This window comes from Nerophis ophidion, linkage group LG17, assembly GCF_033978795.1.
Source record: "Nerophis ophidion isolate RoL-2023_Sa linkage group LG17, RoL_Noph_v1.0, whole genome shotgun sequence".
NCBI classification, from domain to species: domain Eukaryota; kingdom Metazoa; phylum Chordata; class Actinopteri; order Syngnathiformes; family Syngnathidae; genus Nerophis; species Nerophis ophidion.
Window position 1 is genome coordinate 11,335,482 of NC_084627.1, and position 25,000 is coordinate 11,360,481.

Here is a 25,000-nt window from a genome sequence, read left to right on the forward strand (position 1 = left end):
ACTCCTCCCCCTCTAAAAGCTCACAGCGGCGTGGTGCGAGGCGTCGCCACGGACAACCTCAACGAGCTGACCATCACCGCCGCGTCTGACTCGCTGCTCAAATTCTGGCGCTTCAAGAGCCACAAACAGGAAGGAGAGATCGCGTTCAACGCGGCGCCCGCTAGCATGAAGCTACACAGAGACAGGTAGTTAACAGCATTAGCACGATCGTTAGCTTGAAGCTAATGTTTGTGTCCCTGCCAGCGGGATGCTCGCGGTGGCTCTGGATGACTTCACCGTGCTGATTGTTGACATAGAAACCAAGCGAGTGGTCCGAAAGTTTGCTGGTCACCACGGCAACACCACTGACATGGTGAGCTGAAGACGGATGAACGCGCTGAATGAAGCACGTTGGCCTGATGTTTTTTTGTTTTGTTTTGTTCAGACTTTTAGTCCAGACGGGCGCTGGTTGGTCACCGCTGGGATGGACTGTACCATTCGGACATGGGACCTCCCCTCTGGAAGGTGAGGGTGGAACATTCCATTTCCATCAAAGCATAACCCAGCTCTTATTTGTTTTCCCGCCAGCCTTGTGGACTGCTTCCTGGTTTCCATGGCGCCGGTAGGCGTGTCTATGTCGCCGACTGGAGACTTCCTGGCGACGACCCACGTGGACAGTCTGGGGGTTTACTTGTGGTCAGAACCACTACTTTTTTTCTCCTTGGTTAAATGACAGCAGCCAATCACAGAGTAGCTCTCCTCCTCAGGACCAATAACAGCCTTTGTGGGCCCGTGGGGCTCCGCCCCCTCCCGGCCCACTACCAACCCACCGAGGAGACGCTGCCAGGAGCGGCGGTGCTCGAGGTTGAGCAGGAAGTGACATCAGAGGAGGTCGACGATGCATACCAGTCATGTGAACAGCTGGGGGCGGAGCTTGTGACTCTGTCGCAGTTGCCCGAGTCGCGCTGGAAAAGTCTTCTTCACCTGGACACTATTAAGGTGAGCGCCAACGTCCCGTGACGGACAGTTGAGGTCACGTGACTTGTCCCTGCCTGCCTTTCAGAGGAGGAACAAAGCAGTCGCGGCGCCGGTGGTGGGAAAGTCAGCGCCGTTCTTCCTGCCCACCGTGCCAGGCCTCACGCCACGCTTTGCCATGCCCATACAGGAAGTGCAGGTTAGTCCACTCTTTCTATATTATTTTTTTATTAGTATCATTATTGTATATTTATTTTATTATTGTATTTGTATTAATTTTTGTTACTGTATTTTCATTAGTATCATTATTGTATGTTTATTTTATTATTGGATTTGTATAAATTATTGTTGCTGTATATTTATTGTATATTTATTATTATTGTATTTTTATTCATATTTGTTACTGTATTTCACTTAGTATCATTATTTTATATTATTTTTATTCATTTTTGTTTGTGTATTTTTATTAGTATTATTGTATATTTATTTTATTGTATTTTTATTCATTTTTGTTACTGTATTTTATTAGTATCATTATTGTATATTTATTTTATTGTATTTGTATTCATTTTCATTACTGTATTTTTTAGTATCATTATTGTATATTTATTTTATTGTATTGTTATTCATATTTGTTTGTGTTTTTATTAATATATTGTATATATATTTTATTGTATTTTTATTCATTTTTGTTACTTTATTTTATTGGTATCATTATTGTATATTTTATTATTATATTTCTATTCATTTTTGTAACTATATTTTTTAGTATTGTTATTGTATATTTATTTACCTATTGTATTTTTATTCATTTTTGTTACTGTATTTTATTTGTATCATTATTGTATATTTATTTTATTGTATTTTTATTCATTCTTATTTATTTGTGTTTGTGTATTATTCCTATCATTATTGTATATTTATTTTATTGTATTTTTATACATTTTTGTTACTGTATTTTCATTAGTATCATTATTGTATATTATTTTATTGTATTTGTATTCATTTTTCTTACTGTATTTTTATTGGTATCATTATTGTATATTTAATTCATGGTATTTTTATTCAATTTTGTTAATGTATTTTATTTAGTATCATTATTGTATCTTTATTTTATTGTATTTTCATAAATTTTTGTTACTGTATTTTTATTAGTATCATTATTGTATATTTATTTTATTGTATTTTTATACATTTTTGTTACTGTATTTTTATTAGTATCTTTATTGTATATTTATTTTGTTGTGTTTTTATTCGTTTTTTACTATATTTTATTTAGTATCATTATTATATGTTTATTTTATTGTATTTTAATTCATTTTTGTTTGTATTTTTAATAGTTTCATTATTGTATATTTATTTTATTATATTTTCATTCATTTTTGGTACTGTATTTTTCTTAGTATCATTATTGCATATTTATGTAATTATTGTATTTTTATTCATTTTTGTTACTTTATTTTTAGTATCATTATTGGAATTCTGCCCGAACGCAGCTGAGATAGGCTCCAGCACCCCCGCCACCCCAAAAGGGACAAGCGGTAGAAAATGGATGGATTATTGTATATTTATTTTTGATTGTATTTTTATTCATTATTGTTACTGTATTTTTATCAATATAGTATATTTTATTGTATTTGTATAAATGTGTGTTTGTTTAGTTGTATTAGAATCATTATTGTATATTTATTTTATTGTATTTTTAGTCATTTTTCTTCCTGTATTTTTATTAGTACCATTATTGTATATTTATTTTATTATTGTATATTTTTGCATATTTGTTACTGTATTTTATTTAGTATTATTATTTTACATTTTATTTTATTTTCATTCATTTTTTTACTTGGTGTTTGTTAGTATCATTATTTTATATTTTATTATTGTATTTTAATGCTTTTTTGTTACTGTATTTTATTTAGTATCATTATTGTACTTTTATTTTCATTCATTTTTTACTGTGTTTTTATTAGTATCATTATTTTTTTATTGTATTTTTATTAATTTTCGTTACTGTATCTGTATTGATATCATTATTGTATATTTTTATAACTGTACTTTTGTTCATTCATTTTTGTTACTGTATTTTTTTTTTGTATCAATATTGTATATTTGTTTAATTGTTTTGTTGTTTTTGAATGTCCTTATTGTATTTGTATTTATTTTGTGTGTTAGTCCAAGGTGTTGCGCGGCAGTGCACTGTCCCTGAGGTCAAAGTTCAGCAGTGCTCTGGAGGCGTGTCTTCCCACGGGGTCATGTGAGTGACTAGCAGAAAAGCCTCCTGTTGCCTTTGATCTTTTTTAACGCTGTTGACCTTCCTGCGCAGACGACGCCCCCGTCCAGATCTTGAAGGCTTTGGGACCGTCTGCGCTGTCGGTGGAGCTCACCTGTCTGTCACCTGAAGGAGGCGGAGACAACAGCCTCCTGGTGGCTTTCATCTACATGGTCGAGAGCATGTTGGCCAGTGGGCGGGACTTCGACCTGGCTCACGGGTACCTGTGTCTGTTCCTCCAGGTGAGACGGTCAGCACCCGAGACAAAAGTTTTATTGTGAAAATCCAACATGATGTTTTGTTCGCAGCGTCACCTGCGCTCGCTGTCTCAGGACCCGTCTGCCGTGGAAGCCTTGCTCCGCCTCTCCTCGCGTCTTGAGGCAGGGTGGGCGGAGCTCCAGGCGTCGTTTAACCAATCGCTTTGTCTGGTGGCGTACGCCAAGAGCGCACTGCTGTGAGCTCGTCTTCCTCCGTCCCCGTGGGACGCCCTTTTCTCTCCTGGACTAATAGGACAGTCTTATTGTCAGCAGCCAATGAGAAACCATTTCATGTGACCGTTGCCGTGACAACAACTTCCCACCTAGTCAGTCTGTCTGTTTATTCAGTAAATCAGTGCTTCTCAAACTTGTCTGAAAAAACTTGGCTCTCCAATCATCACCATAATGACAAACATTAAGACACACGGGCGTATCAGCCCTAAGTATTCATCAAAAACTAGGCAGAGGTTTTTATTTAACATCCATATTGAATATTTTTGGCCACACCAGTTCGAACAGTAACACTGTGTTTGAATATAGAATAATAGAATTCTGCTTTAATCAAGTGAGTCACCGACTCAGTGGCCTAGTGGTTGGAGGGTCCGCCCTGAGATGGGTTGGTCGTGAGTTCAAATCCCGGCCGAGTCATACCAAGGACTATAAAAATGGGACCCATTACCTCAGCATCAAGGGGTTGGAATTGGGGGTTAAATCACCAAAAATGATTCCCGGGCGCTGCCACCGCTGCTGCTCACTGCTCCCCTCACCTCCCAGCGGGTGAACAAGGGGATGGGTCGAATGCAGAGGACACATTTCGCCACACGTAGTGTGTGTGTGTGACAATCATTGGTACTTTAACTTTGCCATACCACTTTTGGTACCCGTACCATAGATTGAAAATGACCGAAATCGCCATTGTCGTCTTGGCATCTGGAACAATTAAAATATGTCCTCTAGATTTTGATGATCCATCCATCCATCCATTTTCTACCGCTTATTCCCTTTTGGGGTCGCGGGGGGCGCTGGCGCCTATCTCAGCTACAATCGGGCGGAAGGCGGGGTACACCCTGGACAAGTCGCCACCTCATCACAGGGCCAACACAGATAAACGGACAACAGTCACACTCACATTCACACACTAGGGCCAATTTAGTGTTGCCAATCAACCTATCCCCAGGTGCATGTCTTTGGAGGTGGGAGGAAGCCGGAGTACCCGGAGGGAACCCACGCATTCACGGAGAGAACATGCAAACTCCACACAGAAAGATCCCGAGCCTGGATTTGAACCCAGGACTGCAAGACCTTCGTATTGTGAGGCAGACGCACTAACCCCTCTGCCACCGTGCAAATAAAATATGTTTCATATCTTTCTGAATTCAACATTTTATCAAGTCAACAAAGCAGCTTCCGGTAAGACTTTTATGTGTTTTATGTTGTCCAATAAATACTCTGCTGCAAACTAATGGGATTGTTGTGTGTGTGCATCACTAATGTGGGGAAAAAAATAGGATTTTAAATGAACATTCTCCCCAAAGCAAACAAAAACATTGAGAGTTGCATTCTTTGATAAACGGTAATGATTTTTTAAAGATATATACAAACCCCGTTTCCATTTGAGTTGGGAAATTGTGTTAGATCAGGGGTTCGGGAACCTTTTTGGCTGAGAGAGCCAAAAAGCCAAATATTTTAAAATGTATTTCCGTAAAAGCCATATAATATATTTTTTAACACTGAACACAACTAAACGTGTGCATTTTTAAGTAAGACCAACATTTCTAGAGTATAATAGGTCTCTTATTCTTTGTAATAACATTGTTATTCCGAAGCTAACTGTGGAGGGGGCGTGGCCTGTGGGCCTGCAGTGAACTGGGGTGTGCCAGGACCGGCCTCTGAATCAGCGACAGGTGCGTAGACGGCCCACCTGGGCCTTGTTATTTAATCACCTGTCACTCTGTTATAAGCAGCAGCCAGAAGGAGAGACGGGGTTGGGGCTGGAGCCAGAGCGCGAGCGAAAACGAAAGAGAAAAATACAATTGCTGGAAAGCAAGTGAGGGACTTATTGAAAAATAAAACAATATTGTAACCCTGAAATAGGCTATCATGTCGGTGCTTGGTGGTCTGAAGATCCCCCAGGAGGGCAAGCCCCACACTAACCAATAATAAATAAATAACTTCTTACCATTAACGCAACTTGTTGGACAAAAAAAAGCATGAGAATGTTTTATATTATGAACATTATTTTTAACACTGATTACATGTGGAATTATTCATTACTTATCATGTTAAGCAATGGCAGCTCAGATTTATTCGAGAGCCAGATGCAGTCATCAAAAGAGCCACATCTGGCTCTAGAGCCATAGGTTCCCTACCCCTGAACTAGAGATTTAAAACTTGAAAAAATATTACAAATGATAACACTGAATAATGACACCTTTTTTGTATGTTTTGACCAAAATCCTATGAGGACTGAGTGGAGGCCAAAATGTATATTTTTTACACATATATTGTATTGGTTTTTAAAATAAATAAAAATATGAAAACGGCCCCCGCTTGCTTTGATTTTTCAGCGTGCGTCCCTCAGTGGAAAAAGTTTGGACACCCCTGCATTACGTCATCCTACGTCACTTCCGTACACAAGATGGCGGCTCCCCTGCTGACGGTGTGCCGAAGAAGCGGCGTCAGGTATTTAGAAGATTTAAATCACAATGTTGACTTTAAACTGTGCGTAATGACTTGAAAGTCGGCGTCTTTACCGACTGTTGACGTTTTGTGCCGCGTTTTGTGAGCTCATCCGACGTAATAGAAGAAGCGGCGTTAGTGATTGACGAGGAATGTTCTAGACTTACGTGTAATTATTCCACTCTGGCTAGATACATTTTTTCCCCACAGTTCCCCGAGAGGGACAAACTGTAGTGAAATTGTTGGATGGGATTATATCAGTGTTTTACACCCAAACATGTCACTAGAATTTTTAGAAGTGGCGACTTATCCAGGGTGTACAACGCCTTCCGCCCAAATGCAGTTGAGATAGGCTCCAGCGACCCCAAGAGGGACAAGCGGTAGAAAATGGATGGCTGGATATGAGAGCAACCATATGACACGTGTTTTATTAGCACACTCTGCTGTAGACCAGCTGTCAGGTTCAAACACCGAATTACATCCTTAGGTCGCTGGTTCAAATCCGGCTCGAAGGACCAAGACGATGTCAGGTTTAAACACCGACCTATAAGGGACGGCGTGGCACGGTGGGAGAGTGGCCGTGCGCAACTTGAGGGTCCCTGGTTCAATCCCCACCTAGTACCAACCTCGTCACGTCCGTTGTGTCCTGAGCAAGACACTTCACCCTTGCTCCTGATGGGTGCTGGTTGGCGCCTTGCATGGCAGCTCCCTCCATCAGTGTGTGAATGTGTGTGTGAATGGGTAAATGTGGAAGTAGTGTCAAAGCGCTTTGAGTACCTTGAAGGTAGAAAAGCGCTATACAAGTACAACCCATTTATATATTAAACGAGACAGGAAGCAAGGAATCAGGCAGAGACAGAGTTCAATTTTGCTCATGAATAGAGACCTATTGGGCTGCACACTCAGTCACACACACACACACACACATATATATATATATATATATATATATATATATATATATATATATATATATATATATGTGTGTGTGTATACTCCCCAAAGATTGTACGCCTCCTCTTTTATTTGGACGTTCCCTGATTACATTGCAACAGCTGTTTCCAAAGGAAGGGGGTCGTCAACAGCCGCTGCCTTTGGTCACAAAACAGTTCAAAGAAAAGGTGCCTGGAAGGGAGTCAGGCCCTGCTTCCTCTCCGCTTTGTAGATCGCGGGTCAAGACAAAATCGTCCTGCGGATCACAATAGAAGAAAGAAACTGACACCTTCATGTCGCTTCCCACCCTACACAGTGGAGTTTTATCAGCCCTTTGATCGGTAGGATGAAAGACAGCTTTTGTCCTCAACTCATGGCAACACAAAGTTTTGTGATAACTTCGATTTAATTTTTCTGACAGTAAATAGTCATGAAAATATAGAAAACACATTAAATGAGGAAGTGTGTCAAAACTTTTGGCCTGTACATTACAACAGCTGTTTCCAAAGGAAGGGGGTCGTCAACAGCCGCTGCCTTTGGTCACAAAACAGTTCAAAGAAAAGGTGCCTGGAAGGGAGTCAGGCCCTGCTTTCTCTCCGCTTTGTAGATCTCGGGTCAAGACAAAATCATCCTGTGGATCACAATACAAGAAAGAAATTGACGCCTTCATGTCACTTCCCACCCTAAACAGTGGAGTTTTACCAGCCCTTTGATCGGTAGGATGAAAGACAGCTTTTGTCCTCAACTCATGGCAACACAAAGTTTTGTGATAACTTCGATTCAATTATTCTGACAGTAAATAGTCATGAAAATATAGAAAACACATTAAATGAGGAAGTGTGTCAAAACTTTTGGCCTGTACATTGCAACAGCTGTTTCCAAAGGAAGGGGGTCGTCAACGCCCGCTGCCTTTGGTCACAAAACAGTTCAAAGAAAAGGTGCCTGGAAGGGAGTCAGGCCCTGCTTCCTCTCCATTTTGTAGATCTCGGGTCAAGACAAAATCGTCTTGTGGATCACAATAGAAGAAAGAAACTGACGCCTTCATGGCGCTTCCCATCCTACACAGTGGAGTTTTACCAGCCCTTTGATCGGTAGGATGAAAGACAGCTTTTGTCCTCAACTCATGGCAACACAAAGTTTTATGATAACTTCGAATAAATTTTTCTGACAGTTAATAGTCATGAAAATATAGAAAACACATTGAATGAGGAAGTGTGTCAAAACTTTTGGCCTGTACTGTTTTTCAAAATTGTGTCTTTTATTTTGAGAAAATGTATCAATATTGTTTTGTTTACTGTTAGACATGATCTGATGAAAAAGGTGGTGCATTTTTTTTATCTCACGCTAAAGTTTGTTTCAGATTTGGCCCCGTGACTTTCTGCCAGCGACGTTTCCTTAACACCAGTAAGTTTTTCTCATCTTGATTTGATGAGCAATTTCACCCGCACTCGGTAGCCAATCAGCTCTCTCCGCCGCCAGGTCGTGGCTTCCTGGTCCGCCCCCGGCCCCTCCCCGTCCTGGTGGCCACAGGCGGCGGTTACCTTGGTTACCAGCATTACAAGAGGAAAAACCAGGAGGATGGCGCCCTGGCCACACCCACAGAGGTAATGTTGGTCACGCCCCTCTCACCAGGAGGCGGAGTCTGGGGGGGAGGCTGAAAGCGGGTGGGTCGTGTTGGGTTTCGTCGGTTGAAAGTGTCGCCCCGGTCTTGTGGGGGAGTTTCGGACAATGGTCAGCAGGACGTCCTGTGGCCCCCGCCACGGAAAATGTCGCCGGCGTGACCTGCTGCGGCGGGTGAGGCGGCGGGGGGACGGGGGAGGAGGAGGAGGAAGGGTGAGGCGAGCAGCTGCAAGATTGAGGTGAGGGACGGAGCTAAATCCTAATAAATGACAAAAACGATAACAAATAAATGCACACAAGCCGTGTACGTGTCAGCGGTTCTACAACATCTTAGCGTCTAATTCCACTTGATCCTCTACTAACCTGCTACCCACTTAGCACACACACACACACACACACACACACACACACACACACACACACACGCCAGCTCAGTGGCTTTAGAACGGCAGGGCGATGATTTAAGTGTGAATGGCGAGGGACTAATTGTGTAATGTTCCTTTTGCAATGACGCTTAAGTGAGTGTATGGCCCACTCACTACCTGTATTGACAGTGCACTGATACTGCGTTGGTGTTCGTAATAGTCATCTGCCATTCTTCGAATCATACAAGTTGTTACATTCCTTTTTTTTTTTTTCCTGAATGAACTCTCCTGAAGGAATCAATAAAGTACTATCTATCTATCTATCTATTCGACCTGCAAATAGGATTAATAGATTGTAGCTGAGATAAACGCCAGCGCCCCTCCGCGACCCCAAAGTGAATAAGCTGTAGAAAACGGATGGATGGATAGAAAATATTAGGAGTGTAACGGTACGTGTATTCGTATTGAATCGTTTCGGTTCGGTTCGGAGGTGTACCGAACGGGTTTCCACACGAACATATTAAGTAGCGTACCGCATGTTGTGTAAACAATGCACACCGGCATGCTAGCAGCGACCGGGCTACGATAGACTGACCACACCTCCTCTTTTCACCGGATATGTCCTCTTTCGTGGGGCTGTCCGGGTGGAGTTTCTTAAATGACTGAAATGTCCGGCATTTTAAGTTAGGTTTGCGTGTATTTTCAATGTACGTTCGGGTTTAAAAACAAATGAAATTGTGCACGCAGCAGCATTCGTGAGGGAGTGGCCGAGACAGAGAGAGTTATGATAAACGCACATCCGTCGCCAGGCTCTGCTTTATATCCATAGATGTATCAGATTTTATTTTTAATTTTTAAAAGGGTGCCCCGGAAGTCATTTGCGGCCCACAGCTAATGTTTTAAAGGCCCACGGCACATTCTAAAAATATTAAAATAAATAAAAACATAACAAAAATGAAATAAGAAAGCTTAAAGGCTAAATGTCATTTAGAAAAATTTGCAATGTTGACTAATAAAACAAAGCAGTTTTTTTTCTATCAAACTGTCATTGCTCAAAACATAATATTGAATCAAAATCAATATTATTATGAATTATTGACCTATCCAAGGTTCCCATTACTTCACATCAAATATTCCACTAAGAAGAATATTTTTTGTTGGACGATTTTGCAAATTTGGTAAATAAATAACCAAAAAATGTATATTTTATTGTTTTCTTACTGTACCGAAAATGAACCGAACCGTGACCTCTAAACCGAGGTATGTACCGAACTGAAATTTTTGTGTACCGTTACACCCCTTGAAAATATATATATATATATTTTTTTTATTGTGCGGAAAGGAAAAGGTAACACTTAACTCTAGTCAATGAGCCAAATGGTAAACAGGAAATTACGTAATTTGCTTCACATTCATCGTTTGCAAGATTTTTTCGTTAAAATGACACGGCCACAGAGCCATGAATGGACACAGTATCACTCCATAGGCCTGGGCTGATGACAAATATCGCCAGTATCGCCCTCTTCTGTTAGCACAGTAGCAAGTTGATGTTGTTTTTATTAGCATTTTTGCTACTTTATAACATATTACCCTAGAAATTGTAGATAACGGTCATTTCTGCTGAACGTACACTAAGTGGTGTAAAGTGGTACCTGACACATGCTAATTGTTAGCACTCTACTGTTAGCATGATTAGATTGGATTGAGTAACTTTTGTCATGGTAGCATGTTAACGTTAGCATGCTAACATTAGCATGCTGGCTTTTTAAAACAAATGTTAAAGGTATACACCCCAAAGTAATACAATTACTTGACACATGCTAACAGTTTACCCACTAATGTTAGCATGCTAACCTTGACAGCCAATTTCGCAAACGTACACCTCCAAGTGGTGGAACTTGGTACCTGACACATGCTAACTGTTAGCATTCTAACTGTTAGCATTACTCGATTAGATCAGGGGTCAGCAACCTTTTTGAAACCAAGAGCTACTTCTTGGGTACTGATTAATGCGAAGGGCTACCAGTTTGATACACACTTAAATAAATTGCCAGAAATAGCCAATTTGCTCAATTTACCTTTAAGAAATACATTTATATATATAAAAAATGGGTATTTCTGTCTGTCATTCCGTCGTACATTTTTTTCCTTTTATGGAAGGTTTTCTTTTAGAGAATAAATGATGAAAAAAATACTTAATTGAATGGTTTAAAAGAGGGGAAAACCGGAAAAAAAATTAAATTTTGAAACATAGTTTATCTTCAATTTCGACTCTTTAAAATTCAAAATTCAACCGAAAAAAATGAAGAGAAAAATTAGCTAATTCGAATCTTTTTGAAAAAAATTTAAAAATTATTTATGGAACATCATTAGTAATTTTTCCTGATTAAGATTAATTTTGGAATTTTGCTGACATGTTTTAAATAGGTTAAAATCCAATCTGCATTTTGTTAGCATATATAACAAATTGGACCAAGCTATATTTTTGTAACAAAGACAAATCATTATTTCTTCTAGATTTTCCAGAAGAAATATTTTGAAAGAAATTCAAAATACTTTGAAATAAGATTTAAATTTGCTTCTACCGATTTTCTATATTTGCAAGAATTTTTTTTAGGACTTTTTATCATAAGTTTGAAGAAATATTTTACAAATATTCTTTGTCTAAAAAACAGAAGCTAAAATGAAGAATTAAATTAAAATGTATTTGTTATTCTCTACAATTAAAAAAAAAATGTACTTGAACATTGATTTAAATTGTCAGGAAAGAAGAGGAAGGAATTTAAAAGGTAAAAAGGTATATGTGTTTAAAAATCCTAAAATCATTTTTAATGTTGTATTTTTTTTCTCTAAAATTGTCTTTCTGAAAGTTATAAGAAGCAAAGTAAAAAAATAAATGAATTTTTTTAAACAAGTGAAGACCAAGTCTTTAAAATATTTTCTTGGATTTTCAAATTCTATTTGAGTTTTGTCTCCCTTAGAATTAAAAATGTCGAGCAAAGCGAGACCAGCTTGCTAGTAAATAAATACAATTTAAAAAATAGAGGCAGCTCACTGATAAGTGCTGCTATTTGAGCTATTTTTAGAACAGGCCAGCGGGCGACTCATCTGGTTCTTACGGGCACCGCGTTGGTGACCCCTGCTTTAGATTAAGTAACTTTTCTCATGGTAGCATGTTAACATGAGCATGCTAACATTAGCTGGTTGGCTTTTTAAAGCAAATGTTTAAGGTATACATCGCAGAGTTATATAATTACTTGACACATGCTAACAGTTTAATGTTTGCATGCTAACTTTGATGTCCAACTTTGTGACCGTACACCTCCAAGGGCGAGGGGTCAAATGCAGAGAATAATTTCACCACATCTCGTATGTGTGTGACAAAAAAGAAAAATGAAAGAAAGAAAAAAGTGGTGTACCTGCTAGCTGTTAGACAGGCCACGCCCCCCTCCTCCTCCTCATCAAATGCTTCGATCAGACTGCAGCTGCCACTCTCGGCTCTCCAGCGTCTGAGCGTGCTCAGAGCGGGACTGTGCGGCTCCGCCCCCTGGCGCCGCTGGCCAATCGCGTTGGTCTGCTACTTCCTGTCTGCCAGGGCGCTCCAGCCGCTGGCCAAGAGGGTGAGCGAGCTCCACTCCGATTGGACGATAACCACAAGTCCCTCCCTGACCGCTCCCCGTCGCCAACGTCCGCCTTTGTGATGCTGCAGTTTTGCCTCATCCCCCATAGGTGGCGCTCTACCGCTCCTTCCCCACCCGTCTCTTGTCTCGGGCGTGGGGTCGAGTGAATGGGGTGGAGCTTCCGACGTGGCTGCGCAAACCCGTCTACTCGCTCTACATCTGGACGTTTGGGGTGAACATGCAGGTAAACACTCACACACCACTGTTGATGAACATATTGGCTGCTTTTATTGTGAAATTATCTCAATCAATCTTGTCCATCCTCACTTCCTGTTTCCTTCTTCTCACTGCCTCAACTATCGCCTTTAGAATGAACTTTTTACTACCTTCTACTTCATCCGTCAATCATATCAATACTGATATAATATCCATATTTATATATACAAACCCTGTTTCCATATGAGTTGGGGAATTGTGTTAGATGTAAATATAAACAGAATACAATGATTTGCAAATCCTTTTCAACCCATATTCAGTTGAATATGCAACAAAAACCACATATTTGATGTTCAAACTGATAAACTTTTTTTTTTGTTGCAAATAATAATTAACGTAGAATATCATGGCTGCAACACGTGCCAAAGTAGTTGGGAAAGGGCATGTTCACCACTGTGTTACATCACCTTTTCTTTTAACAACACTCAATAAACGTTTGGGAACTGAGGAAAATAATTGTTGAAGTTTTATGTAGAGCTTCAGTCGTTGAACAGTCCGGAATCTCTGTTGTCGTATTTTACGCTTCATAATGCACCACACATTTTCCATGGGAGACAGGTCTGTTCTGCAGGCGGGCCAGGAAAGTACACGCACCCTTTTTTTTTTTTTTTACAAAGCCACGCTGTTGTAACACGTGCTGAATGTGGCTCGGTATTGTCTTGCTGAAATAAGCAGGGGCGCCCATGAAAAAGACAGCGCTTAGATAGCAGCATATCAATCAATCAATCAATGTTTATTCATATAGCCCCAAATCACAAATGTCTCAAAGGACTGCACAAATCATTACGACAACGACATCCTCGGAAGAACCCACAAAAGGGCAAGGAAAACTCACACCCAGTGGGCAGGGAGAATTCACATCCAGTGGGACGCCAGTGACAATGCTGACTATGAGAAACCTTGGAGAGGACCTCAGATGTGGGCAACCCCCCCCCTCTAGGGGACCGAAAGCAATGGATGTCGAGCGGGTCTAACATGATACTGTGAAAGTTCAATCCATAGTGGCTCCAACACAGCCGCGAGAGTTCAGTTCAAAGCGGATCCAAGACAGCAGCGAGAGGCCCGTCCACAGGAGACCATCTCAAGCGGAGGCGGATCAGCAGCGTAGAGATGTCCCCAACCGATACAGGCGAGCGGTCCATCCTGGGTCCCGACGAGCGGTCCATCCTGGGTCTCGACTCTGGACAGTCAGTACTTCATCCATGGTCATCGGACCGGACCCCCTCCACAAGGGAGGGGGGGACATAGGAGAAAGAAAAGAAGCGGCAGATCAACTGGTCTAAAAAGAAGGTCTATTTAAAGGCTAGAGTATACAGATGAGTTTTAAGGTGAGACTTAAATGCTTCTACTGAGGTAGCATCTCGAACTGTTACCGGGAGGGCATTCCAGAGTACTGGAGCCCGAACGGAAAACGCTCTATAGCCCGCAGACTTTTTTTGGGCTCTAGGAATCACTAATAAGCCGGAGTCTTTTGAACGCAGATTTCTTGCCGGGACATATGGTACAATACAATCGGCAAGATAGGATGGAGCTAGACCGTGTAGTATTTTATACGTAATTAGTAAAACCTTAAAGTCACATCTTAAGTGCACAGGAAGCCAGTTCCAAAACCTGTATGTACCTTTCAGCATTAATGGTGCCTTCACAGATGTGTAAGTTACCCATGCCTTGGGCACTAAAGCACCCCCATACCATCACAGATGCTGGCTTTTCCACTTTGTGTCGATAACAGTCTGGATGGTTCGCTTCCCCTTTGGTCCGATGTCGAATATTTCCAAAAACAATTTGAAACGTGGACTCGTCAGACCACAGAACTCTTTTCCACTTTGCATCAGTCCATCTTAGATGATCTCGGGCCCAGAGAAGCCGGCGGCGTTTCTGGATGTTGTTGATAAATGGCTTTCGCTTTGCATAGTAGAGCTTTAACTTGCACTTACAGATGTAGCGACGAACTGTATTTAGTGACAGTGGTTTTCTGAAGTGTTCCTGAGCCCATGTGGTGATATCCTTTAGAGATTGACGTCGGTTTTTGATACAGTGCCGTCTGTGGGATCGAAGGTCACGGTCATTCAATGTTGGTTTCCGGCCATGCCGCTTACGTGGAGTGATTTCTCCAGATTCTCTGAACCTTTTGATGATATTATGGCCCGTTTATGTTGAAATCCCTAAATTTCTTGCAATTGCACTTTGAGAAACGTTGTTCTTAAACTGTTTGACTATTTGCTCACGCAGTTGTGGACAAAGGGGTGTACCTCGCCCCATCCTTTCTTGTGAAAGACTGAGCATTTTTTGGGGAAGCTGTTTTTATACCCAATCATGGCACCCACCTGTTACCAATTAGCCTGCACACCTGTGGGATGTTCCAAATAAGTCTTTGATGAGCATTCCTCAACTTTATCAGTATTTATTGCCACCTTTCCAAACTTCTTTGTCATGTGTTGCTGGCATCAGATTCTAAGATAATTCTTATTTGCAAAAAAAAAAATAAAGTTTATCAGTTTGAACATCAAATATCTTGTCTTTGTAGCATATTCAACTGAATATGGGTTGAAAATGATTTACAAATCATTGTATTCTGTTTATATTTACATCGAACACAATTTCCCAACTCATATGGAAACGGGGTTTTGTACGTAAATATATGTACTGTCCACTAGGAGGCAGCGGTGGAGGACTTGCATCAGTACAGGAACCTGGGAGAGTTTTTCCGACGACGTCTCAAACCCACCGTGCGCCCGCTCTGCTCCTCGTCCTGTTTGGTACGTCCCTTTTTTAAGCTCCTCCCCTTCTGTCATGTTGTTAAAGGACTGAAAGCTCCTCCCTCTGCCACGCCCATTTCGCCTCAAAGTGCACGGTTCGGGGTTTGACTCCGCCCCCTGTGTCATCCCTCAGGTGTCGCCGGCCGACGGCAGGATCCTACATTTCGGTCGCGTCAACAACTCGGAGGTGGAGCAAGTCAAGGGCGTGACTTACAGTCTGGAAAACTTCCTGGGGCCGCTGGAAGGGCGGGGCAACGGTAAGACCACGCCCACTGTGAGCAGACCGGTGATGGGTGGAAGTGACCGTGGACGTCTCCGCAGATGCCACGCCCTCCTCCTTCAGGGACCGCCTCCTGACCAGTGCGGACAGCGAGCTGTACCACGTGGTGGTGTACCTGGCGCCGGGCGACTACCACTGCTTCCACTCGCCCACGGACTGGAGGGTGGAGCTGCGGCGACACTTCCCAGGTGAGCCCGTGCCGTGTTTGGCGTCTTCCAGCTGACCCCGTGTCCTCGCCAGGCTCGTTGATGTCCGTCAACCCGGGCGTGGCTCGCCTGGTCAAAGAGCTCTTCTGCTTTAACGAGCGCGTGGCGCTGACGGGCCAATGGCGACACGGCTTCTTCTCCTTGACGGCGGTGGGCGCCACCAACGTGGGCTCCATCCGCGTCCACTTCGACCAGGTGAGCGGGTCACATGACCACCAAATGTCAGCCGCTTCAAGATGTTTCCCGCCTAGGAGCTGCAGACCAACGCCCCTCGCTACAGAAAGGGATCTTTTCACGACCAGAGTTACGTCGCCGGGGGCAACCAAATGCTGTCCAGGGAGGGGCTGCCCCTGCAGAGGGGGGAGCTGGTGGGTGAGTTCAACCTGGGATCCACCATCGTCCTCCTCTTCGAGGCGCCTAAAACCTTCGCCTTCAGCGTGCAGCCTGGCCAGAGGATCCGAGTGGGGGAGGGGCTTGGGGCTCTCTGATTGGCTGAGGGACTGTTGAACTCATGAGGGGGAGGAGCTTATCGTGTTGCTCCGGGATGGAACTTTTTACTCTGAGTGAGTGAGTGAGTGAGTGAGTGAGAGAGCGTGTCCACTGGAAATCCTATCAAATAAGTCAAAGATTTATATTAATAAATACATTGTAACATTTTTTAAAATTTATTTCTAATTTCATTTCGTCAAAGAAGTGTCTACGTGCTCTCTGATTGGCTGACTAGGCTGTTGAACTCATGAGGGGGAGGAGCTTAATGTGCCGCTACAGAATGAACTATTTTTGCTGTGTGGGTGTGCGTGCGAAAGTGTGTGCAAAAGTGTATCTAAAATGTGTGCATGCGAGCAAAAGTGCGTGCGTGCAAAAGTTTGTGCAAGCGAAGGTATGTGCAAAAGTGCATGCATACGAAAGTATGTGCAAAACTGCGTGTGCGAAAGTGCGTACATACGAAAGTGCGTGTGTGTGCAAAAGTGCGTGTGCATTAGTGTATGTGTGCAAAAGTATGCTGAAGTGCATGGGTGTGAAAGTATGAATGTTTGTGCAAGCGAAACTACATGCAAAAGTGCGTGTGTGAAAAAGTGCTTGCAAGCGAAAGTATGTGCAAAAGTGCGTGTGTGCAAATGTGCGTATGTACAAGAGTGTGCAGAAGTGCTTGCAAGTGAAAGTATGTGCAAAACTGCGTGCGTCCGAAAGTGTGTCCGTGCAAAAGTGTATGTGTGCAAAAGTGCGTGCGAAAGCGTGTGCGTGCGAAAGCGCGTACATACAAAAGTGCAGAAGTGCTTGCAAGCAAAAGTATGTGCAGAACTGCGTACGTACGCAAGTGCACGTGCAAAAGTGTATGCGTGCAAAGGTGTACGCGAAAGTTTGTGCAAGCGAAAGTATGTGCAAAAGTATTTGTACAAAACTGCGTGCATGCGAAATTGCGTACATAAGAAAGTGCGTGCGTGCAAAAGTGCATGCTTGTGAAAGTACGAAAGTTTGTGCGAGCGAAACTACATGCAAAAGTGCGTGTGTGAAAAAGTGCTTGCAAGCGATAGTAAGTGCAAAAGTGCGTGCGTGCAAAAGAGCGTGCGTGCAAATGTGCGTATGTACAAGAGTGTGCGGAAGTGCTTGCAAGTGAAAGTATGTGCAAAACTGCGTGTGTCCAAAAGTGCGCACATACGAAAGTGTATGTGTGCAAAAGTGTATGCGAAAGTGCGTGCCTGCGAAAGTTCGTGCAAAAGTGCGTGCAAAAGTGTGTGCGTGCGAAAGTGCCTACATACAAAAGTGCAGAAGTGCTTGCAAGCAAAAGTATGTGCAAAACTGCGTACGTACGCAAGTGCGCGTGCGAAAGTGTATGTGTGCAAAAGTGTATGTGTGCAAAAGTATGCGAAAGTGCATGCGTGTGAAAGTATGAAAGTTTGTGCGAGCGAAACTACATGCAAAAGTGCGTGTGTGGAAAAAGTGCTTGCAAGCGAAAGTAAGTGGAAAAGTGCGTGCGTGCAAATGTGCGTATGTACAAGAGTGTGCGGAAGTGCTTGCAAGTGAAAGTATGTGCAAAACTGCGTACGTCCGAAAGTGCGTACATACGAAAGTGTATGTGTGCAAAAAGTGTATGCGAAAGTGCGAGCCTGCGAAAGTGCGTGCAAAAGTGTGTGCGTGCGAAAGTGTGTGCGTGCGAAAGTGCGTACATACGAAAGTGTATGTGTGCAAAAAGTGTATGCGAAAGTGCGAGCCTGCGAAAGTGCGTGCAAAAGTGTGTGCGTGCGAAAGTGTGTGCGTGCGAAAGTGCGTACATACAAAAGTGCAGAAGTGCTTGCAAGCAAAAGTATGTGCAGAACTGCGTACGTACGCAAGTGCGCGTGCGAAAGTGTACGTGTGCAATAGTGTATGTGTGCAAAAGTATGCGAAAGTGCAGGCGTGTGAAAGTACGAAAGTTTGTGCGAGCGAAACTACATGCAAAAGTGCGTGTGTGGAAAAAGTGCTTGCAAGCGAAAGTAAGTGGAAAAGTGCGTGCGTGCAAATGTGCGTATGTACAAGAGTGTGCGGAAGTGCTTGCAAGTGAAAGTATGTGCAAAACTGCGTACGTACGAAAGTGCGTATGTACTCAGTGCGTGAAAGTGTGTGCATGCAAAAGTGTATGTGTGCAAAAGTGTATGCAAAAGTTTGTGCAAAAGTGTGTGCATAGAAAAGTGCAGAAGTGCTTGCAAGCAAAAGTATGTGCAAATCTGCGTGCGTGCAGAGTGCGTACGTACGCAAGTGCGCGTGCAAAAGTGTATCTGTGCAAAAGTGTATTCGAAAGTTTGTGCAAGCGAAAGTACGTGCAAAAGTGTGTGTACAAAACTGTGTGCATGCGAAAGTGTATGCGTGCAAAAGTGTATGCGAAAGTGCGTGCCTGCGAAAGTTCGTGCAAAAGTGTGTGCGTGCAAAAGTGCGTACATACGAAAGTGCAGAAGTGCTTGCAAGCAAAAGTATGTGCAAAACTGCGTGCGTGCAAAGTGCGTACATACGCAAGTGCGCGTGCAAAAGTGTATCTGTGCAAAAGTGTATGCGAAAGTGCGTGCAAGCGAAAGTACGTGCAAAAGTGTGTGTACAAAACTGCGTGCATGCGAAAGTGCATGCATAAGAAAGTGCGTGCGTGCAAAAGTGTATGTGTGCGAAAGTGCATGTGCAAAAGTTTGTGCAAGCGAAGGTGCGTGTGTGTAAAAGTGCTTGCAAGCGAAAGTATGTGCAAAAATGTGTGCAAAAGTGAAAAATATTTCTATAAATAAGTAAAACATTTATACATTTTTTTAAAATTAAATTCGTGAAAGATTATTTTCTTCATTTCTCTAGTCGGCGGCGGGGTCAAAGGTCAGCCGGCTGTTAAAGAATTAGTCACCGCCCTTATTGTGTAAAAGTGCTTGCAAGCGAAAGTATGTGCAAAAATGTGTGCAAAAGTGAAAAAGATTTATATAAATAAGTAAAACATTTATACATTTTTTAAAAATTAAATTCGTGAAAGATTATTTTCTTCATTTCTAGTCGGCGGCGGGGTCAAAGGTCAGCCGGCTGTTAAAGAATTAGTCACCGCCCTTATTGTGTAAAAGTGCCTGCAAGCGAAAGTATGTGCAAAAATGTGTGCAAAAGTGGAAAAGATTTCTATAAATAAGTAAAACATTTGTACATTTTTTTTTTTTAATTAAATTCGTGAAAGATTATTTTCCATTTCTCTAGTCGGCGGCGGGGTCAAAGGTCAGCCGGCTGTTAAAGAATTAGTCACCGCCCTTATTGTGTAAAAGTGCTTGCAAGCGAAAGTATGTGCAAAAATGTGTGCAAAAGTGAAAAATATTTCTATAAATAAGTAAAACATTTATAAAAAATTTTTTTTATTAAATTCGCGAAAGATTATTTTCTTCATTTCTGTAGTCGGCGTCGGGGTCAAAGGTCAGCCGGCTGTTAAAGAATTAGTCACCGCCCTTATTGTGTAAAAGTGCTTGCAAGCGAAAGTATGTGCAAAAATGTGTGCAAAAGTGAAAAAGATTTCTATAAATAAGTCAAACATTTATACATTTTTTTTTTTTATTAAATTCGCGAAAAATTATTTTCTTCATATCTCTAGTCGGCGGCGGGGTCAAAGGTCAGCCGGCTGTTAAGGAATTAGTCACCGCCCTTATTTTTTTTTAGCTCCGCCTCTGGCAGCAGGAGCAGCGGCACAGCCAATGGGAGAGCAGCGTGCAGCAGCCGGCGTGCCGATGAAAGCGCGGCTCCGCCAGGCCGCCGTGCGACCAGCCGTCCGCTCCCGCCTCCTTCTCCGCCCACACCTTCTTGGCCTGGTCCGCGTCGCCGGCCGCCGCCTCGCCGCCGCTCCAGGAGGAGGAGGAGGAGGAGCCGACCACCTGCCGCGCTTTGATGGCCAGGAAGCAGGCCAAGTCCAGGTCCAGAGCGGCCGCGCCCCCTCGAGGACACGGCGTGTTCTGGCGACACTGAGGACAGGGGATCCACACCTGGCGGAGGGGGGGAGGGGCACGGGTGTCATCACTTCCTGTCTGAACATGACGGCGGTCGCCACGGTCACCTGCTCGTTGACGACGGTGTCCAGCCTCTTCAGGCACGCCTGGCAGAAGGTGTGGCCGCAGTGCAGTCGCCGTGGCAACCGCTTGGCCAGGTCGTAGCTGCCAAAGCACACGATGCACGGCGGCTCCTGCCTTTTGAGCGGCGTCCCCGTCTCCACGGCAACGGGGGCCGCCGGCTCCTCTTCTATCAGTCGGGACATTTTTGCAGACTATAATAAAAAATGACAACTTTTTTTTTCCCCCTTCTGTCAAGTGCAGAAATGGTCACACGCGTACAAAAAGATTACCTGCTGACTCTTTGAGGGCGGGGCTTAAGGATGCCGGTTAAAAAGAATCATTCCGGTTTGTTTTTTGCTTCTTTTATTCCATGTCCGTGTCCTTCTACTTCCTGCTCATGTGTGTTCCGTCGTGCTCCCTCGGGCTCGGTCGGCTTTCCCGATCAATAATTCATAATCAATAAATGCTCGCCGGCCATTATTTAACGAGCACGCGCAAGTCAGGAGGGCAAGAAGACGCTGGGATGATGTCATTGCAACATCTGGACGTGCTAAGATGCTTTTTAAGAGGCTTTTTGTCAATGTTGTGTAACTTAATGACTGCTCGTCAGGTTACACAGCTGTTGCCTGGCAACAGGACTCTTGCTGACTTCTGATTGGACGGTCACTTTTTCCTCTCAGATTTTTTTTTCTACATTCTTACACCTTTTGTACTTTTGTGTATGGATAATTCATCTGGTTGTGCAAAATGATTGTAATATTCCAGGAATAGAACTTTGTCTTGTCTTTATTGCACAAAACACAACAAACTCCAAAGTGCGCCTCTACTTTTTTCTTCTATTTTTTTCCCAGAACTCATTGAAAAGGTTTTTTTTAAATTTTTTTTATATTTTTTTCAGGACTCATTGAAAAGTTTACTTTGAAAAAAAATATTTTTTAATTTTCAGGACAAATTGGAACGTTTTTTTTTTTTTTTTACATAAAAAAAAAATCAGGACTCATTGAAAAGTTTAATTTTTTTAATATATATACATATATTTGTAATTTTCAGGACTCATTGAAATGTTAATTTTACAAAAAAAATATATTTTTAAAAATGTTCAACTCATTTATTCAGTTTATTGAATTTTTTATTTTTATTTTATTTTTTTAATTATAGGACTCATTGAAAAGTTTATTGTGCATTTTGGATTTGAAGCAGGGGTGTCCAAACTTTCTCCACCGAGGGCCACATTCAGAAAAAATAAAAGCTGCACAGGGGAATAGTGTACAATAAAGGGAAGCTGCACTTTATTTTATTTTTATTTATTTTTCAGGACTTTTCGAAAAGTATGTTCATTTTATTTTTAAAATTTATTAGGACTCATTGAAAAGTTTATTTTTTTTAATTTTCTGGACTCATTGAAAACATTTTTTTTTATATTTTATTTTTTTTCAGGACTCAATGAAAAGTTTATTGTGCATTTTGGATTTGAAGCAGGGGTGTCCAAACTTTCTCCACTGAGGGCCACATTCAGAAAAAATAAAAGCTGCACAGGGGAATAGTGTACAATAAAGGGAAACTGCACTTTTTAATTTACATTTTTTCATTTCATTTTATAAAATTTTTTCAGGACTCATTGAAAAGTCTGTTTGGTTTATTTTATTTTTTTAAATTTTCAGGACTCATTGAAAAGTTTATTCAAAAAAAAAAGTTTTAAAATTTCATTTTTTTTACATTTTTTTAAATATATTTTCAAGACTCATTAAAAAGTTTATTGTGTATTTTGGATTTGAAGCAGGGGTGTCCAAACTTTATCCACCGAGGGCCACATTCAGAAAAAATAAAAGCTGCACAGGGGAATAGTGTACAATAAAGGGAAACTGCACTTTATTTGATTTTATTTTATTTTTATTTATTTTTCAGGACTTATTGAAATGTCTGTTGAGTTTATTTTTATTTTTGGGGATTTTCAGGACTCATTGAAAATTTTTTTATTTTTATTTTCAGGACTCATTGAAAAGTTTATTTTTTTTTAAAAAGTTTTTAAATTTCAGGACTCATTTGAATTTTTTTTTTTTTTTTTTTTACCTTTAAAAAAAAATGTTTTCAAGACTCATTGAAAAGTTTATTGTGCATTTTGGATTTGAAGCAGGGGTGTCCAAACTTTCTCCACCGAGGGCCACATTCAGAAAAAATGAAAGCTGCACAGGGGAATAGTGTACAATAAAGGGAAACTGCACTTTATTTTATTTTATTTTATTTTTATTTATTTTTCAGGACTTATTGAAAAGTATGTTCATTTTATTTTTAAAATTTATTAGGACTCATTGAAAAGTTTATTTTTTTTAATTTTCTGGACTCATTGAAAATATTTTTTTCATTTTTTTATTTTTTTTCAGGACTCAATGAAAAGTTTATTGTGCATTTTGGATTTGAAGCAGGGGTGTCCAAACTTTCTCCACCGAGGGCCACATTCAGAAAAAATAAAAGCTGCACAGGGGAATAGTGTACAATAAAGGGAAACTGCACTTTTTAATTTACATTTTTTCATTTCATTTTATAACATTTTCCAGGACTCATTGAAAAGTCTGTTTGGTTTATTTTATTTTTTTTAATTTTCAGGACTCATTGAAAAGTTAATTTAAAAAAAAAGTTTAAAAATTTCATTTTTTTTTACATTTTTTTAAAATATATTTTCAAGACTCATTAAAAAGTTTATTGTGCATTTTGGATTTGAAGCAGGGGTGTCCAAACTTTCTCCACCGAGGGCCACATTCAGAAAAAATAAAAGCTGCACAGGGGAATAGTGTACAATAAAGGGAAACTGCCCTTTATTTTATTTTATTTTATTTTTATTTATTTTTCAGGACTTATTGAAATGTCTGTTGAGTTTATTTTTATTTTTGGGGATTTTCAGGACTCATTGAAAATTTTTTTATTTTTATTTTCAGGACTCATTGAAAAGTTTATTTTTTTTTAAAAAGTTTTTAAATTTCAGGACTCATTTGAATTTTTTTTTTATTTTTTTTTACCTTTAAAAAAAAATGTTTTCAAGACTCATTGAAAAGTTTATTGTGCATTTTGGATTTGAAGCAGGGGTGTCCAAACTTTCTCCACCGAGGGCCACATTCAGAAAAAATGAAAGCTGCACAGGGGAATAGTGTACAATAAAGGGAAACTGCACTTTATTTTATTTTATTTGTATTTATTTTTCAGGACTTATTGAAAAGTCTGTTTAGTTTATTATTATTTTTTGGGGATTTTCAGGACTCATTGAAAAGTTTTTTATTTTTATTTTCAGGACTCATTGAAAAGTTTATTTTTTTTAAAAGTTTTTAAATTTCAGGACTCATTTTTTATTTTTTATTTTTTTTACATTAAAAAAAAAATGTTTTCAAGACTCATTGAAAAGTTTATTGTGCATTTTGGATTTGAAGCAGGGGTGTCCAAACTTTCTCCACCGAGGGCCACATTCAGAAAAAATGAAAGCTGCACAGGGGAATAGTGTACAATAAAGGGAAACTGCACTTTATTTTATTTTATTTGTATTTATTTTTCAGGACTTATTGAAAAGTCTGTTTAGTTTATTATTATTTTTTGGGGATTTTCAGGACTCATTGAAAAGTTTTTTATTTTTATTTTCAGGACTCATTGAAAAGTTTATTTTTTTTAAAAGTTTTTAAATTTCAGGACTCATTTTTTATTTTTTATTTTTTTTACATTAAAAAAAAAATGTTTTCAAGACTCATTGAAAAGTTTATTGAGCATTTTGGATTTGAAGCAGGGGTGTCCAAACTTTATCCACCGAGGGCCACATTCAGAAAAAATGAAAGCTGCACAGGGCAATAGTGTACAATAAAGGGGAACTGCACTTTATTTTATTTTATTTCATTTATTAATTTATTTTTTTCAGGATTTATTGAAAGTCTATTTATTGAATATTTTTTATTTTTTTATTTTCAGGACTCATTCAAAATTTTATTATACATATATATATATATATATATATATATATATATATTTTTTTTTTTTAATTTTCAGGACTCATTGAAATGTTTCTTTTTTTATTTTTATTTTCTCTTCAATTTTCAGGACTCATTGAAAAGTTTATTTAAAAAAAATATATGTATATTTTTTTTATTGTGCATTTTGGATTTGAAGCAGGGGTGTCCAAACTTTATCCATCGAACTTTCTCCAATAATGTGACATTATTGGAGCCTTGAATAGGTCAATAATTCGTAATGTCATTGATTTTGATTCATTATTATTA

The 25,000-nt window shown here is 40.5% G+C and overlaps 3 protein-coding genes across 3 annotated transcripts in view; 2 read left to right on the forward strand and 1 right to left on the reverse strand.

Annotated features, from left to right (window-relative positions):
• Nucleotides 1-4,390, forward strand: part of wdr36 (WD repeat domain 36) — a 13,763-nt gene extending 9,373 nt beyond the window's left edge. The window contains exons 14-22 of the mRNA XM_061876262.1: nt 20-185; nt 244-352; nt 425-504; nt 568-675; nt 747-978; nt 1,043-1,153; nt 3,127-3,208; nt 3,278-3,465; nt 3,532-4,390. Of these exons, the coding sequence (XP_061732246.1) occupies nt 20-185; nt 244-352; nt 425-504; nt 568-675; nt 747-978; nt 1,043-1,153; nt 3,127-3,208; nt 3,278-3,465; nt 3,532-3,681 (1,226 nt within the window). The 3' untranslated portion in view covers nt 3,682-4,390. The remainder of the gene's footprint in view (nt 1-19; nt 186-243; nt 353-424; nt 505-567; nt 676-746; nt 979-1,042; nt 1,154-3,126; nt 3,209-3,277; nt 3,466-3,531) is intronic.
• Nucleotides 4,391-6,048: 1,658 nt separating this feature from the next.
• pisd (phosphatidylserine decarboxylase) lies at nt 6,049-16,882 on the forward strand. The gene is made up of 9 exons (XM_061876263.1): nt 6,049-6,162; nt 8,453-8,496; nt 8,572-8,696; nt 12,807-12,941; nt 15,631-15,732; nt 15,866-15,989; nt 16,054-16,200; nt 16,253-16,413; nt 16,470-16,882. The coding sequence occupies exons 1-9, from the start codon at nt 6,119-6,121 to the stop codon at nt 16,704-16,706; spliced, it is 1,119 nt and encodes a 372-aa protein (XP_061732247.1). The 5' UTR covers nt 6,049-6,118; the 3' UTR covers nt 16,707-16,882.
• Nucleotides 16,883-20,296: 3,414 nt separating this feature from the next.
• On the reverse strand, nt 20,297-21,587 carry rnf224 (ring finger protein 224). Its single transcript, XM_061876265.1, has 3 exons — nt 21,038-21,587; nt 20,753-20,959; nt 20,297-20,681 (listed from the first exon to the last, which is right to left on the reverse strand). Exons 2-3 carry the CDS (start codon nt 20,948-20,950, stop codon nt 20,358-20,360), a joined length of 522 nt encoding a protein of 173 aa, XP_061732249.1. The 5' UTR covers nt 20,951-20,959; nt 21,038-21,587; the 3' UTR covers nt 20,297-20,357.
• Between the last annotated feature and the right edge of the window lie 3,413 nt (nt 21,588-25,000).